This window comes from Hyaena hyaena, unplaced genomic scaffold (assembly GCF_003009895.1).
Source record: "Hyaena hyaena isolate Hyena2069 unplaced genomic scaffold, ASM300989v1 scaffold_7, whole genome shotgun sequence".
Lineage (NCBI taxonomy): Eukaryota > Metazoa > Chordata > Mammalia > Carnivora > Hyaenidae > Hyaena > Hyaena hyaena.
In genome coordinates, this window is record NW_024080639.1 from 6,738,732 (window position 1) to 6,756,589 (window position 17,858).

The 17,858-nt window shown below is 41.5% G+C and overlaps 2 protein-coding genes across 5 annotated transcripts in view; one reads left to right on the forward strand and one right to left on the reverse strand.

Moving 5' to 3' along the window:
• The window catches only part of LONP2 (lon peptidase 2, peroxisomal), a 103,912-nt gene extending 100,518 nt beyond the window's left edge, over positions 1 to 3,394 (reverse strand). Inside the window, exon 1 of the mRNA XM_039242144.1 lies at positions 3,062 to 3,394. Coding sequence (XP_039098075.1) covers positions 3,062 to 3,294 — 233 coding nt within the window. The 5' untranslated portion in view covers positions 3,295 to 3,394. The remainder of the gene's footprint in view (positions 1 to 3,061) is intronic.
• Positions 600 to 17,858, forward strand: part of ABCC11 (ATP binding cassette subfamily C member 11) — a 71,871-nt gene continuing 54,612 nt past the window's right edge. For all 4 annotated transcript variants that reach the window (XM_039242111.1, XM_039242126.1, XM_039242119.1 and 1 more), the window contains exons 1-4: positions 600 to 689; positions 9,359 to 9,498; positions 11,547 to 11,683; positions 14,652 to 14,810. In XM_039242111.1, coding sequence (XP_039098042.1) covers positions 9,400 to 9,498; positions 11,547 to 11,683; positions 14,652 to 14,810 — 395 coding nt within the window. In that variant the 5' untranslated portion in view covers positions 600 to 689; positions 9,359 to 9,399. The remainder of the gene's footprint in view (positions 690 to 9,358; positions 9,499 to 11,546; positions 11,684 to 14,651; positions 14,811 to 17,858) is intronic.

Genomic DNA, 17,858 nt, shown 5'->3' on the forward strand with positions numbered 1-17,858 from the left:
ACAAAATATTTTTAAATGTTAGTATCATCAGGTAATATTTTCTGAACAACTAAGAATGCTAATGGATTAAAATAGGAGTAATGTCTGGACAAAATAAACTGTGCATCTGCTATATGTAAAGCATTCATTTCTTGTAAGACAAATGCCAGGGAAACTAATTTGTGTTCTCAGAGGAAGAAGCCAAAAAATGAAGAGGGACTGAGGAAATCAGCACTATGAGGAAATGAAGTCACGTATCCTGAAGAATGTAAGGCTGGAAGAAGACTGGATGACCATCCTGAAATGCATGAAAGGACAGTGTATACGTAGTGCTAAGTCATTATCCATCTTCACTAAGAAAACAATGTCTCACTCAAGTCCAGTCTAGCAGGATGTCCTGAGGTGGCATAAGAGCCAAGTTCTATGGATAATCCAAAGCTCCTCCTTTAAAAAGGCTCCTGTGTCAGGTAATGTGTCCACTTACTAACATATAGAAAGGGGCTGTCCTGTTCAAAACAATAAAGGCAGTTCTTCAGGTAAGTCAACAGCTGGCTCTGCTACTTTGTGTGACAAGGAACAGAGGGGAATAAATTACTTCTGCTGCTCCTTGAAGACTGAGGCAATATCACCTGGATGGGCTAAAGGAAATAAGAGACAGGAGTAGAGCACCTGGTCTTCCCTTTGGGTACTTCTACCATCTGGAAAAGCAGGTAACTGAGGAAGGACAGATTTACATGTCGAAACAGAGTAATATTATGGGTAACTCAATATCTGCACTATTAAAGCTTTTAAAGAATGTTGAAAGGTCATACTAGAGAAAAAAAGACCTTGGAGGCTCATGCTAAGGAATGCAGTACAATCTTTCTAGATAGATTTTTCAAGTAGCAGTTATTTCTAGCATAATAAGATGGTCCTTACAATGCCAGAATTCCAGAAAGAAATTTCAGTGTATGTTTTATGACTTAAATGATTAAATTTTAATATTGCTATTAATTTAAAACAAAGGCAGCAATTTGAACATCAAGGATCAGAATACATATCATCTGAATATATTAATGATTATTTCCAAGCAGGAAAATTTACTTATTGATGTTTTAGAGGGACTTACATAAAAGAAATTAAAAAGCATCCAAAATCCTGACAGAATATACCAACCTAAAATATGACTAAATCTACTTCTGAAATTCACAGCGTATCCATAGGTAATCAAAGTACAGAAATAAAACAACAAAATCTAACCATGAGCACTCTTCCCTCAACAAGCAATCAAATTGCCTGGGCAGATAAAACAAAAAATTGTGGCATAGCCATAGGTTTAAGGATGGGGTCATATGTAGGGAAAGCAGAATCCAATACAATTTATCAGAATTTACTGAAACTTAAAACTGAGGACTGATGGATGTGGGGGGGAGGGGGGATGGGCATGGAGGAGGACACTTGTGGGGATGAGCACTGGGTGTTATGTGGAAACTAATTTGACAATAAACTATTTGTAAAAAAAAAAAAAAAAAAAAGAATTTACTGAAACTTTAAAAGTATCCAACTCCATACAAGCAATACCTGAAACAGATCAGATGGAAGCTAAAATGTTTTTGGTGTGTGAGAAATGCAAGGTTTTTACAATGTGGGCTAATAAGAGACTGTTACAGGGTTTTGGTTTGTTTTGCTTTGTTTGGGGGAAGGGATAGATAACCAGTCTCCTTTCAGAATATGCACATAGTTATGGTCTCTCCTTCTAAAAAAATATATAGTCACAAGATTTTAGATAAAAATAAGGCATTCCTATCCCTCTCGAAATCATTCAGTCCCCAATCCCTAACTTTATAAAGGAGTAACTGCAGGTAAACAAAGGCTCTAAGTTAAAAACATCTCAAGAAGAGTTAGGATAGGAGGCAGGGGCTGAAGAGGTGTGTTTGAAGAGAGCAAAAGCATTTGCTGAGCATTCGGTACACCCCAGTATTAGCCAATAGAAATATGAGTCATATATACAACTTTAGTAGCCACATTAAAAAGTAAAAAGAAACAGGTGAAATACTAGGATTTTAACCCCAAACAGCTAAAATACTACCATTCCAACATTTAATCGATGTAAAATTTATTAGTCAGCAAAATATTTTTCATACGGAGTTTTTAAACTCTAGTGTGTACGGTATACTTAAAGCACATGTGTGGTGACTAATCACACAATCACACTAGTTTATCTGGGACTAAAGGTGTTTCCTGGAAGGCAGGACTTTCACTGCTAGAACTAGTTCAGTCCTCAGCAAACGGGGACACTTGGTCACTCTAGTATCTCAATTTGGACGTGCCACACTGGTGCTCTCTAGCCACGAGTCCGGCGGCTACAGTACTGGACTACTATCAAGCATGGCACAAAGATTATTGCATTCAGTATTCATAACACATCCAAGAAATGAATGCTCTTAGTTTCCAAAATATAGAGGAATAGGCACAGGTGGGTCTCGCCCAAAGTCACAAAACTAAGGCCATGCTGTAGGGCAATCTAGTGGTAAGGCTGGCGTGTCAGAAATGTTAAGATATGAAGAGGAGGAGCTATGAGAAGATGAGAAAGTTCCAGAAAGGGAAGCAAGGGAAAACGCGGATAGGAACTGAGGGGATAAAAAGGCAGACAAGTAGTGTGGAAGAGAGGCACCCTAAAGTTAATGAAAAGGGTAGTGCAGTTTATGACGGCACACTTAAAAGAGAAAACGTGTGGAGTACCCAGTGCTTCACATACGAGGTCAAAAAAGATAAAAAGAAAAAAAGACGACGGGGAGGAAAAGAAGGAGAAGAGGGGCCTGGAAAGTTAAGAGCACTGACTCAGGAGTCTGAGGACCTGGGGAGGCGAGGGGGGAGAACTTAAATTAACTGTGGCCGCTAACTGCAGAGTTTGCACTACTTCACGGGTCAGGGTTCTGTCACCGCCACTTTACAGGGGAGGTGACCAAGAGGCAGACCACGCCGCGGAGGCCGCCCCTGGGCGCCGAGGCCGGACCCGGCCCGGGCCGGGGTACAGAGAGCAGGCCGCGCAGCCCGCCGCCGCCGCCGCCGCCGCCGCCGCCGCGGGGGCAGTCCGGCCTACCTGTGCAGCGGCGGCAGTTCCTGCGCGTCGCTGGCCGGGTCGGGCGTGTTGGGGATAACCCCCAGGATAGTGCTCTGCAACGACGTGCCCTTGAGCAGGCGGCTCCGCACCAGCTGCAGGTTGCGGGCCGAGTCCACGCTGGTGCGCATGGTGGAGCCGGGCAGCAGCACGCCCTCGTGGGTGAGCAGCAGCGGGAGGCGGCTGGGGATCTGGATGGGGCTCACCGACGACATGGCAAGGTCTGTTCGCCCTGGGTGGGCGTCAAACGGAGCAAGGCAAACAGCAGGATACTACCTCCGCCACCCAGGCCAAAGCTCCCAGCCTCCGGCGCGCCAGCGCGCCGCCGCTTCCGGCTCCGCCCTACGGCCCGCCCCCGAGCTCCAACCCCCACAGCATCGCACCGCCCCCTCCCGGAGCTGCCGGGCAAAGTTCGTGCGGTAGGTGGGTAGGTGGACGGAGAGAGGTGCGTTCTAGCGCCTGCGACCTTCGCTCTCTAGGCCTCCTCTAACAGGCTGTCCCCTGTGTTGAGGTGAAGAGAGGATCGTGTTTAAATTGTACCTACCTGAAGTGTTTTTAATTTTTCATTCGAATTGATTTTAGATTTCTAAAAATGTTGCAATAAAAAGTTCCCAATAGTCAATTATAATAACCAGGAAATTAACATCACTGTTATATAATCTGTAGAGCTTACCCAAATTTTTCCAGTTTTCTTACATATACTTTTCATTTTTTCCTTTCAAACCGTGGTACTTTTAAACAGCATTGGTCTGTTATCTTACAGACTGTCCCTCAGTTGGGGTTTATCTGATGTTTTCTTGAGATCAACATTATACGTTTTTGGCAGAAAGACTACAGAAGAGATGTGACCTTCTTGGTGATACATGATGGTTGAAATGTACTATTAATGGTTATTTTGACCTTGATTACTTGGTGATTTTGACCACCTCTATATCTGCCAGTTTTCCCTACTGTAAGTTAGTATTTCTCTCTTTATAAGTAATAAATATATTGTGGGGAGTTACTATTACATGTGTTAATTGGAATTCTGTAAGAAAAAGCTTCACATCTCCCTCATTATTTACTTTTCACTCTTTTTATGTTAGTAGGGATTAATAGATTTTTTTGTGTGGATTAAAACCCAATAGTATCATGTATTTCATTGCTTGAATTGTTTCAGATTTAGCCATTAGGAGCCTTTTTGTGTTGGGATTTTACTTCGGTTTGGCTGTAGGTTACAAATGGAAAAATTTCCCTGATTCTGAAGTCCAGCAATGCTCTTAGAATCCAAGAGGGAATTGAAAGTTCATTCAAATCAATAAACATTCACAGAGGGACTGCTAAGCACAAGGCCCTAGGCCAACAGTGGAAAGTGTTACAAAATACAAGTAAATAAAGCCCTTTCTTTGACATTATCTTACTTTCTTTCATTCATTCAGTAAGCAATATTGGAATACCTACTATGTACTAGATACTACTTTAAGTGCTGGAGATACATCAGTGAGCAAGACAGACAAGGTTATTGCTTTTATGGAGCTGAACTTCTACTGAGGGAAACCAACAATAAACAAGGAGAATAATTTTGGATGGTGATAAGTCCTTTAGATGGTCAGAGAAGGGTTTGCTGGACAGATGACATTTCAACAGGGCCCTGTGCATGGAGAGTTAGCAATGAAAAGCTCAGGGGGTGAGGGTCCAGGGGGTGCTGTTTCAGGCCAAAGAAACAACACAAAGACTTTGTGGCTGGAATGAATTTTGGATATTTGAAGAATCTGCTCCTGAAATTCAGTGAGAGTGAGGGTTGGTGGTATGGATGAGATAAGAGAAGTGGACAGGGTCAGGTTATAGAGGGCAGTGTAAGAGGTAAAAGATGGGTTAGGGAGTCTAGAAAGAAGTCGAGGTCTTACTCTAAGCCTAATACAAGCCTTTGGCAGTTCAAAGTTGCAGAATAACTTTTCTGGTGTATGTTTTCAAGAGACCATTTTGACTGCTGTATGCTGTCTGTGAACGCTCCTGAATTTTACACATCAAGTTATACTTCTAATTATACAGAATCCTATGAAGATGGTTGTGAGGATTATCTCACTCTATTAGAATATGCTCATGATTTTTTGAATCATCTGACAGAGCCCTGGAAGTTTTAAACTGAAATTAGACAGTTTGCAGAGACCCTGAATGGCTGGGTTAGATTTTTGAGGCTCTTAGTGTTTTAACAAAGATATTTAAAAACCATCTTATAAACTTTGTGATAAGTTTTTTAAACACTTAGTTTAATGCTTTTTAATGCTTTTAATTTGTACACATATACTCCTGCTCCCATAACAACAATAGTAACAGACAAAATTGGTATTCTATTCATATAATAATCATTGGATTTATCTTTTAAAACAAAGTTTATTCATTTTGAGAAAGAGAGAGAGAGAGAGAGAGAGAGTGTGTGTGTGTGTGTGTGTGTGTGTGTGTGTGTGAGTGGGGGAGGGCAAACCGAGAAGGAAAGAGAATCCCAAGCAGACCCCGTGCTGTTATTGCAAAACCTGACTGAGGGCTCAAACTCACAGACCATGAGGTCATCATGACCCTGAGCCGAAATCAAGAATTCAATGCTTAACTGACTGAGTCATCCAGGAGCCCCAAGGATTTATCTTTTTAAATACAAATTCGCACTGCAGTATAGAAACTGCAGTGGGAATAGGTCCATGCTTAAATTGCTTGTTTGCTGAATGCTTTCTTTTAGTCCTATGACTATATTCCTCTGATGGCTATGTCATCCCACCTGGGAAAGCAGTAAGACTCTAAATGTGAGGTCTTTAGTGACTGTGTGGCTTTCCTGACTCCTTCTTCAACAGGCTCTACGTCTACAACATTTATTTATCCATCAAAATATTCATTTATTTATTATTTTTAAATGTTTTAATGTGTATTTTGAGTGAGACAGACAGAGTGTGAGTGAAGGAAGGGGCAGAGAGAGAGGGAGACCCAGAATCCGAAGCAGGCTCCACGCTCTGAGCTGTCAGCACAGAGCCCGAAACAACATGAGGCTTGAACTCATGAACCGTGAGATCATGACCTGAGCTGAAGTTGGATGCTTAACTGACTGAGCCACCCAGGCTCCCCTCCATCAAATATCTATTAAGCATCCACTGTGTGCTGAGCAGTATTCTAAATTCATAGATACATCAATGAACAAGACAAACAAAGTCCCTGGTTTCAAAGAGCTTACATTCTAGTGAAGTAGTCAGAAAATAAATAAGCCAACAAAGAAATAATGGCCATTTCAGAAAGTGGTAAGTAAAGGAAATGTAATAGGAAACTATGTGGAAGGTGATAAGAGGAGGGGAGCAGTGTTCAGGGAGGTCTGGCAATGTTACTCCCAGGAGGTGGTGTTTGAGCTGAGACCTGAATGGTGAGAATGGACCAGCTCTATGAGGAGCTGGAAGGAGAATGTTCTTGGCAGAGATTAGGACTAGTACAAACATCAAGGTGTGGAGGAGCTTCTTAGTTGCTAGAACAGAGGAGAAGGGCAGGCACTGGAACGCGGGGATTCAGCAGTTGGGAAGATGCCGGTGATGGCTTTTAAAAGCTATTGGAACTAGCAGAAGGAAATAAACCTTGGGGCAGAGAAAGTTGACTCTCACAGGGTGTGAATGGACTGGAAGGGAGAGGTATACGAGGAAAGTCTGATCATCTAAACCTCTTTGGGGCCTGAATTGCAGGTGCCTCTGCTCCTTGCTTTGGGTACTTTCCTTACACACTGATGTATCTTCTGGCCTTAGCCACTACATCCTGCTGGGTGAGTGAGAAGCACAATGAGGAAATAAGTCAGCTCCTCCAGAAAGCTCTTTCAGGTTACCTTGCTGCAGTGGCCTCCCCTCCTGTTTCCAAACTGTTTCATCATATGCAAATGGCCCATGTCTAAACCAAGTTCATAATCATGACTCCTCCCCTGCCAAGAAATGGGGAGCATATAGGGTTGGAAGCACCTGTTTCCTCTTGTTTTTTATTCCTGTCACATCCTGGTCCCCACCCTGACCACAGTGGTGGTCTCACCACTAATCAGAGTAAATATGCTTCCACTCTGGTTCTTCCCAAGAGGAAATTGGGAGGCCAAGGAACTTCTCAAGGACTGCCAAAGAAAGTTCTGGAAGGAATTTCCCTGGCCAGTCAAGGAAGCAGAGACGGGCCTCATCACATTGGAAGGTGGCCCATGTTAATGTGTGGCAGAGCTCCAGTTATGTTGAGATGAGCACTTTGTGTTCTGCAAACATATATCAATTGTACATGTTTGCATTTCATTAATTTCCATTTGGTTTACACTTCACTGTTTTTAATTTCCTGGACAATTGCGGTATAGAAAAGTTCACACCCTTGAAATCCTCAATGTATCTCTCTGCAGGTATGTAAAAATAAACCAGATTTTTACATAAAATAAGTAAAGCAGATCATATGAGAGCAGAAAGGTGAGAGAAAATCTGATTTATTTATTGGAGAACATGGTTCTTAAAGACCAAATAAAGAAATTAGGTGTGACTCTTTTCATACATCTTGATATTTCATTTTCTTCTTACTTATTAACATAAAGCAAAATGTCAAGCCACATTCATGTTGGAACTACACTCATTCACCAATTGCAATGGTAGGTTGGTGCAGATGCAAACATTTATTAGCATGCCACTGATGCAGCCCCTTGCCAATACATGACTTGCAATCTAGAATTTGTTGCCTCCACTTCCTACCTTCGACCATTTCCTCCCCTGGAAACCTTTACATAGTGAATAAGCTGTACGGCAGTGGTGGTCCAATCCCCAGGGGCTTCTATTGAATGCTACCAATTTTACTGTAATGTGTTCTAGGCTGGTTCATGGCAGCTAGAAATCTCATTTCTTCCCAGAGTCTTGAACAAAGTGTGTGATGCTCTCTCTTACCCAACACGTGTCCTTCTCTCTCTTTGTTCATTTCCATTATCCCTGAGAGATTTACTTCTATCATCACATGGCAAGTATACCTCATAGCCTGATGCCCCATCTGGGAAGTCTGTCTTGCATGGTCTGTAGCAGAATTCTAGAAATGGAATCCACCAGTTCTGGTTGTGATTTGCTGAAAGGAAGTAGGATGGGAGGGAATGGGATAAAGGCATTTGAAAAATTCTTTTCCCAAGACTGGCTAGTGTGCAAGTCTACTTACTTGAAGCACAATCCGATGTATATATTTTTAATGTTTATTATTTTTGAGACAGAGAGAGAGAGCAAGCAGGGGAGGGGGCAGAAGGAGAGGGATTCTGTAGAAATCCAAACCAGGCACCAGACTCTGAGCTGTCAGCACAGAGCCTGATGAGGGGCTCGAACTCACAGACTGCAAGTTCATGACCTGAGCTGAAGTCGGCTACTTAACTGCCACCCAGGTGCCCCACACAATCCAATACTTGAATGTCAAGAGCTCTATCTGAATACTAGGACAGGCTCCATAATTTGTGGGGCGCAGTGCCAAATGAAAATGTGGGGCTCCGTCTTCCAAATTATTAATGATTTCAAGATAGTGACAGCAGAGCCATAGCTAAACCTGGGACTTTCTGAATACAAGGCTCTGTAAGGCTCTGGTCATACCCCATGTTATATACTCTCTTTTTCCATTCCTTCAGAAATATTCCTAATTTCCATTCCCTCTCCCAACCCAGGTGCATGCGTGTTCTGGGAGTGAGTCACATACTCAGAAAGGCAAAATGGAAAGCATTTTAATATATTTTAAAAATACCTTGGGTTATTTAAGGTTCCTAAATTACGTCCAACTCTACTCCCCCAAGTCTGGGAAAACTAAGAGTCAGAGAATGGCAAAATTGCATTTTAAAAATTTATTTACACGTCCATTTGTCCTTTATTTACTGAGTACCTGCTATATCTCTAGCACTTTCCCAGGCTCCAAGGATTCAATAGTGAACAAAATAGACATGTCCCTGTCCTTATGAGGCTTTCTACTTGGAGCAGGAAATGAACTCTAAACAATAATGACTCACACAAATATATAATTACAAACTGGGATAAGAGAAGAAGCATGGTTCTATGAGCAGGCTTGGCCCAAGGTAGTAGGGTTGGGAGTGGGTGGTTAGAGAAGGCCTCTCTAAGTGACCTTAAGCTTTATCCTGAGATGTTTAAAAAGAAGGAGCCATTCCAGGCAAAGGGAAGAGCAGGTGCTGTGACAGTGGCCCAACTTTCTGCAGGACCTCAGCACACTCCCTTCAGGGTGATGTCCTCCTCTCCTGGCTGCTCAGGGCTGAATCTAAGCTGCTCTTAACTGTTGCCTTTTCAGATTCTCTGTTCCTGGGAAACGAAAGATTGACAGAACTGAAAATGACCAGGAAGAGGATATACTGGGTCCCCAGGTCTTCTGGTGGCCTCGTGAATCTTGGCATGGACATGAGTGACGACATGGTTTCAGGACTTAGTTATGTAAGTAGGTTTCCTTTGCATCAGAATACCAGGAAACTGAATTGACAGGTCACGAATGGTCACAAATTAGGTTAGAAAATTTTGTCTCATATTTATTCAACCTTGATTTCTTTTCATGAATCTCAGGCTTCCACAATTAGATGAATCATAATCCCTGGTCATGACACACCTTCTTGGTCTGTCTATCATCTATCTATCTATCATGTGTCAATAACTTATTACCTATTTATCTATGTATTTACTTATAATAAACACTGGTAAACCCATCACCAACTCACCAACTTGTACCTTAACAATCACATCTAGCTGTTGATCCTTCCCCCACTTCATTCCCCAGCTTTCCCTACCCGAAGTCACCACTGTCCCTGATCTTTTCTCATCAATCCCTTACTATGCTTCTAAGATAGTATTATTTTTTTTTTTACAGAATAGCTTTTTTAGTTTATTTCATAACTAATAAAGGACTTGAATATATCAAAAACTCTTTCAACTTATAGTACAAAACAAACTACCCAACCAAAGGTAGGCAAAAGATTTGAATGGACGCTGTTTCAGAAGATATACAGATGGCAAATAAGTACACAGAAAATATTTAACCTCATTAGTCTTTTGGGAAATTCACAGAGAAGCCACAATGACATACTATTATGCATAAGATAGTATTATTTATCCTATATGAAGCCCTAAAGACAATATGTTTTTAATGTATTTTATTTTATAAAGACAATATGTATTTTTAATATATTTTATATAATATATTTTAGTTCTTCCCCACTGTATCAATTATTTTAAATGTTTATTTATTTTTGAGAGAGAGAGAGAGATAGAAACAGAGCATGGGCGGGGAGGGGCACAGAGAAAGGGAGATACAGAATCCGAAGCAGGCTCCAGGCTCTGAGCTGTCAGCACAGAGCTCGACATGGGGCTCAAACCCACATACTGCAAGATCATGACCTGAGCCAAAGTCAGCCATTTAAGCAAATGAGTTACCCAGACACCCCTATTTCCCACTTTATCAAAAGGGTCACATGTAATGTTTGGGGCTTACTTACTTACTTACTTATTGATTTCCTTTTAGTAGGTTTACTCCCAGAGGGCGACTTGGTCTCACATTCTATGGGTGAATATAGCTCCCTTTATTCTTGTCTACAGTGTATATCACAAGTAAAAACCTGGGGAGGTAGAGTGACCTGTCCTGAGGCACCCAGTGAATGTAGGGCAGACCCAAGGCTGGGACTCAGTTGTCTCCTAACTCTTGGTCCACTGCTTATTCCCTACCCAGCAACCTTTCTTTTATTTTTTTTTTTTACTAAATTTTTTAAATCTTTATTTATTTTTTAGGAAGAGAGACATAGTGTGATTAGGAGAGAGACAGAGAGAGAGGGAGACACAGAATCTGAAGCAGGCTCCAAGTTCTTAGCTGTCAGCACAGAGCCTGATGTGGGGTCGGACTCATGAAACGTGAGTTCATGACCCGAGCTGAAGTCGGATACTTAACCAACTGAGCCAGCCAGGTGCCCTTCTTTTATGTATTTATTTTTGAAATTGAAGTATAATTGATGTGAAACTTATAAGTTTCAGGTGTATAACATAATGATTCAATATTTATATATAGTGCAAAAAGGTCACCACAATATGACATCCATTGCCACATAGAATTACAAATATTTTCTTCTGATGGGAAATTTTAAGATTTACCCTCTAAGCAACTTAAAAACATACAAGGCATTATTATTAACTGTAGTCACCATGCCATACCTTACATCCCTTGATTTATTTATTTTAGAACTGGAAGTTTGTATCTTTTGATCCCCTTCACCCATTCTACCCACACCCCACCCCTGCATCTGGCAACTACCGATCTGTTCTCTGAGCTCTTTCTTGGTGATATTTTTAGGTTCCACATATAAGTGAGATCATATAGTGTTTGTCTTTCTCTGTCGACTCTAGCAGCTGGATGTTAAAAGATCCATCATTCTTGGGTGGCCAACACTCCAGGACAAAATGAGGTCAGAAAACTGATGCTTTTTTGGTTTTTCTTTCCCAAGAAAACTTACACCCTAGAAGACAGCCCCTGGGGCCAGCAGGTGACGAAGCCTGAAGCACAAGGGACAGCAACAGAGCTCCACTGGGGGAAGTATGATGCTGCCTGGAGAACAATGATTCCCTTCCGTCCCAAGCCAAAGTGAGTCCTGAGGGGGAGGTGAGGGGTAGTACCCAATTAGGACAATGTTCCTCAGATGCTAACACCTATATCCCTCCCAAAGATGTCTCTGCATATTCATGTCACCCACCACAGTCAAATATCTCTAGAGCAGGCTGAGGTGCATCAGAAGACAGTCAGATCATTCATTCATTCACTCTTTTATTCACCTATTCATTCATCCAACAAAGATTCACTGAGAACCTACCAGACCCTGTGTTAGACCTCAGAGGAAAAGTAATAAGCAAGGCAGACATGATCCTTGCCCATCATGGACCACACATTGGGGAAAAAGACAATAAGCAAGTAAAGTCATAAATAAATATGTGGTTATAAGCTGCTTGAAGGCAGTGATATGAAGGTCAGCATGGGGGGGAGTTGTTGCTGAGGGACACTGGAACAGTGACAACTTGGTAGGTGCTTGGTACTTAAGCTGTGTTCTGGAGGATAAACATGATTTAACTAGGCCAGAATAAAGGAAGAATGATCTGGGCAGAGAGAACAGCATGTGCAAAGACCTGGTCTTGAGGTGGAAGGAATACAGCATGGTGTGTCCAGGAACTGAGAAGGAGGCCAGTGTCACTGGAGTCATGTGTGATAATGGACATGAAATGAGATTGCAGAGGGACATAAGCCTCCAGAGGGCACATTAAAATGTTAGTCTTCATTCTAAGAGAAATGGGGAGCTGTTAAATGCCCTGTGATGTTACCCTTAAACTTAAGAGTTAAAGAAATTCAATACATCCTTCTTCAGTTTAAATCAAAGTTTAAAATAACTATTCCCAAATGTCTTTCTGACTTCTACAATCTTGCCTTCAGGGTCCTGCCCAGAATTAGGCACATATTCATTTATTTATCATCTATGAACAGGAGAATGATTCTAGAATCATCCTAGAATCACCACCTGAACTCTGTTTTGTAGTAATAATTCCCTCTTCTCTCTCATATGTTTGCTAAGATTTTATCTATCAATGATTGGACTTGTTTGCCTTTTTTTTGAAAACCTGAGCTCCCATCACTACATCGTTCCCACTGAATTGCTCTTATCTCCACCAAGAATAAAGAATGTGGGTCCTTCGGTGTGCCTGGGCAGCCTCATGGAGAGAAACATTCTGCTTCTACCTGACCTTAGGTGTAGTGGCACCAGCTCATAGATTCTCACCCTTTCTCTGGAATCATACATGGCCCCACACATCTAGTGATACCTGGTACAGACTCCCACCCTTCCTAATCCCTTTTCTCTCTAGCACTGGGTAAAGCTTTGGCTAGCCTTGCCTAGAACAGACAGCCATGGGTGCTGGTGGGCAGTAAGCCTGGTAAGGGTCAGCAAATGGAGAAGAGGCTGAGCCCAAAACAAAACAAAAACATCCATGCATTTGGCATTTTGTATTCTCATCTCTCTCCCCAACTCTTTTTTCTTTTATTTGAATTTTCTTCATATTGAAACATATAGCATTAAAGCAACTTTGAAAGAAAAAAGTAGAAATTATATGTAATCCCAACACCCTAGTCCAATCATTATTTCTGTATTTGTGAGTCATTTCCAGGGATATGACCTTATCATTCTAATTTATTTACTTTTGATTCCATTTTTATTATTTTTGTGAAAATTATATAAGCAAAATATAGAAAACATGAAACAGTGAAAATCTCTTTTCTTTTACTTTTACCAATTCTAATCCCTTTGCCAAAGTCAGCCCTATTAATAATTTGAAATACATGTATATATACATATATAAATGTGTATATATAAACATGTAAATGCACTTGTACATATAATACGTAAATATGTGTATATATAAGTATCTAAATGTGTACATACAATTGTTATAGTGGTTGACTTTACATACATAGTTTTGTCTGCCTTCTCTCATTTCTTCCTTTTTTTTTTAAGTTTACTTATTTATTTTGAGAGAGAGAGAAAAAGTGAGTGTTGGGTAGGGGCAGAGAGAGAGGGAGAGAGATAATCCCAAGCAGGCTCCATGCTGTCAGTGTAGAGCCTAACATGGGGCTTGATCCCACAAACCATGAGACGATTATCTGAGCTAAAATCAAGATTTAGATGTTCAAACAACTGAGACACCCAGGCGACCCCTTCCTTTTTTTAATGTTTATTTATTTTTGAGAGAGAGAGTATGTGTGCATAAGTGAGGGAGGGACAGGATGGTGAGGGGAGGACAGAGGATCCAAAGCAATCTCTGTGCTGACAGCACAGAGCCCGATGTGGGACTCAGACTCACAAACAGTGAGATAATGACCTGAACTGTAATCAGACACTTACTGACTGAGACACCCAGTTGGTTTTTTTATGTAAGTTAAAATACTTTTTTACTTTTTTTATGTGAGTAAAAATGTAATGAATTTCTTGACCCACAAGTGGCCTTTTTTCCCCCCTTGTTTACTATGCTCAGAGCTCTTTTCATATTCTACATATAGATCAATGCTATCTTTGGACTCTTGTGCACTGTTTTCCACATATGGGTATACCCTATTTCTTTTCTTTCTTTTTAAGTCATTCCCCTAATGATGGGTGTTTTTGTTGTTTCTGATTTTTAAAAATTATTTTAAGTTTATTTTATTTTGTGTGTGTGTGTGTGTGTGTGAGAGAGAGAGAGAGAGAGAGATGGAGAGAGAGAGTGAGAGAGAGAGAGAGCGCACGTACACAGCAGAGGTGGGCAGAGAGAAACAGAGACAGAATCCCAAGCAGGCTCTACACCACAGTGCAGAACCCAATGCAGGACTCGAACTCACAAACTGTGAGATCATGACTTGAGCCAAGTTTAGGAGTTGGATGCTCACTAACTGCACCACTCAGGCACCACAGTTGTTTTCTGGTTTTTAACTATCACACATAGTAGAGTAATGAAAGGAAAAAAAAACCTGCACTTTTTCTCTGTCTTTAGACCACTTATCATAAAAGCAACTGGATGACCTGTGACTTCTCTGCTAGGTTTCCTGCCCCTCAGCCCATGGACGATGCTGGCTTGTTCTCCTACCTCACGTTGTCATGGCTCACTCCACTCATGGTCCAAGGTTTGCAGAGATGCTTGGATGAGAACACTATCCCCCAACTGTCAGTCCATGATGCCTCAGATAAAAATGCTAAAAGGTAAAGCCCTATTGACAAACCATTGGGTTGGTTAAAGACCATGTCCTGTGGGATTGGTGACCAAGGATGCTTGAGAGTAGCAGGTAGGGTCCATCATCAGACAACCAGAGAATATTGGCTCTACCTTGGTATCAAGAACCCTCACCATATTTCATGCACCCCCTGAAATGGTACTTATTTCATATGTATGGGCTGGAGACCTTTGTCTGGAGCAAGGATTCACATCTTTTACCAGATTTGCCGAAGGGCCCAAGACCCCAAGAAAGATAAAAATAACTGCTTCTTGTCCCTTTTGCTTTTTCCTCTGGATCAGGTGTTTACCTGTGTCACTCATCATTAAATTTTGGGGTAGGGTACTAGTCTCCTAACCCTTAAGTCATCACTAACTAGTTTTGTGGTTGAGTTTCCTACATGACCTACCTCTCAAGGTAATATGAAGATTAAATGAGGTGGGGAGAGGGAGGGACAAATAAGGGACTTCAGATGTTCTGAACTCATGTTCCTACCTCTAGCTACTTCCTGAGAGACACCAGGTAGTGAATCACATTATCCAAATGTGCTCCAGAAAATGGTAGTCCCTCAAGAGCTTCCCTGAAGAGAGCATTCTGTGGTGAAGAGAGTTTGTGAAATGTGGCTTACTTATTGCCAGGTCTCAGAGATTTGTTTACAAAGCAAATTAATGTACTTAAGGCACTGGGAAAACAGAAACTGATTCAACTTTGAACCATTGCTTCTCGGAATTAGTCATTAAGGAAAAAAAAAAAAGGTTTCAAGGAGCACCAACCTCTTGCATAATGCCAGATGTTGATCAGAATCTCACTGGCTACCAGCTATGATGTCAGGCAAGTCACTTACCCTTTCCAAGACCTGGTGTCTTTATGTATATAAAAAAGGGGATTATAAAGTTTATCTCATGATCCTTCACAGAATTGTTGTAAGAATCAAAAGAGATGATAAATTCAATATGAAGCACCCGGAAAAATGCCTGGTGTATAATAGGCAGCCAGTTAAGTGTTTGCTTGTCCTTCTGTGACCATTATGAGGATAGGATCTCCTGATCCATGTTTATTTACCTGAGACTCACTGATTCTGCTGTTTTTGTTCTATAACTCACATGAAAGTGTCCACCAATACTTTTTTTTTTTTTTTTTTTTACAAATCACTCCACTTTGGGATGTTTATTTGAAAAAATAACTATCTGCGCATTCATACCTTTAGAAAGGCTTTTATTTCTGTGTTCACCACTGAACTGGCAGGGTTCCTAGGTGCATCTTCCCTAGTCCTTCAGAAGAATTACTTTAAGTTCTGTGAAGATTTGCTGACAAATTGCCAGCCACCAATCGTCACTACCGCTCACATCAGCCACAGCAGTGGAATCACCATTGTCACCACCATCACCTTCATTATTACTATCACAATTTGTATTTTTCATTTGCCCATCCAATACCTCCCGTGACCATCACAATAGAGTTATGAAGTAAATAGGACAGATGTGATTTCCCCCAAATTACACATGAAGAAACTGAAAACTCAGAGATGTAAAATTATGTTCCCTGAATTATAGTTAATGGAGGAAGTGAAGTCTGAAACCAAGTCTTTTGAATAATATTTTCTTCATTTATCTTAATGTTTATTTATTTTTGAGAGGGGGAGAGAGGCAGAAAGAGAGAGGGAGATACAGAATTGGAAGCAGGCTCCAGGCTCTGAGCTGTCAGCACAGAGCCCAATGCGGGGATTTAACCCATGAACCATGAAATCATGACCTGAGCCAAAGTCGGATGCTTAACAGACTGAGCCACCGGGATGCCCCTGAAACCAAATCTTTTGAGTCTGATCATTGTGGCGAGAAATTGATACAATTGCTAAAAGAGTTGAGCTCAGGCTATGGGAAGACTTGGATTTGTTTAGTCAAGTGGAACCGACTCCAGAGCTTTTTATCTCTGTGGATTTGGTGACATGTAAGGATAGAGCTGGAATGAGGGGAGGTGGCCCCACAGTTTGGCCCACAGATAATGAAATCCTCTAACACATACAAGTGTCATGGGACATTTTTGCTTTAGTGACCTAGGGCCCAGACCCTCCTCTCTCCTCTAACTTATTTGGCCCATAGCGATGGGCATGGGATGGGACAGTTGTTTTATAAATTCAGGGAGGAAAAAGTAGCCTGGAGTTTTGATGGCAGGTGAGGGAAGGTAGGACAGGAAAATTCTAATGGTGTTTGTTCCCATCTGGCTTTAGGCTGGGCACAAGTGTCCATGGCTGCAGGAGTAAAGGGTAGAAAGTTTTAGAACTGCCTACCATGAGAGCCTTGGTGACAGAACATGCATAAGCAGTGCTGCTCTCAGGCCCTGAGCAGAACAGTTGGCTCTCCATGCTCTTGCTCTATAAGGAGTGGGAGCCTCAGGTAGTCCTGGAAACCCTCGGCATAGTCCTTGATGTTCTCACTATGGGCAGTGGTCATTGCCTTCCAGACCGTGGGACATGATGGAGCCAGGAAGTAAAAGGGCAGATGCCAACATGGTGATTGCAGCTGGGAGGCTGGATTGTGGATGCGTGGAAGGCATCCTGGGCCACATTAAGACTCTGGAAGCCATAGGCAACCACAATGACTATTTTCCAACCACTGGCTTCTGCACCAAATATAATACAAAATAAAAGAGAAGTATAAGAGAGTCAACAAAAGTCTTAATTCCCGTCATGATAACTTCTTGGATGCTTTCTGAGGTATTGCTTTTCAATTTTTCCCCCAAAGAAATTCTTTTGGTGTTCTTGTGTTGCTGGTGTAATGCAAACAGCCTAGTAGCCATCATTCACTCAGAGTGGTAAAATGAGGGCACACTTTTGTATTTTTTAATTTATTTTTTTAAGTTTCTCTTAAACTTGAGTTAATTAATTAATTAAAATTTATTTAGTTTTGAGAGCGAGAGAGAGCAGGGGAGGGTTAGAGAAAGATAGGGACTGAGGATCTAAAGCGGGCTCTGTGCTGACAGAAGAGAGCCCAATGCAGAGCTCAAACTTACAAACCATGAGATCATGACCTGAGCCGAA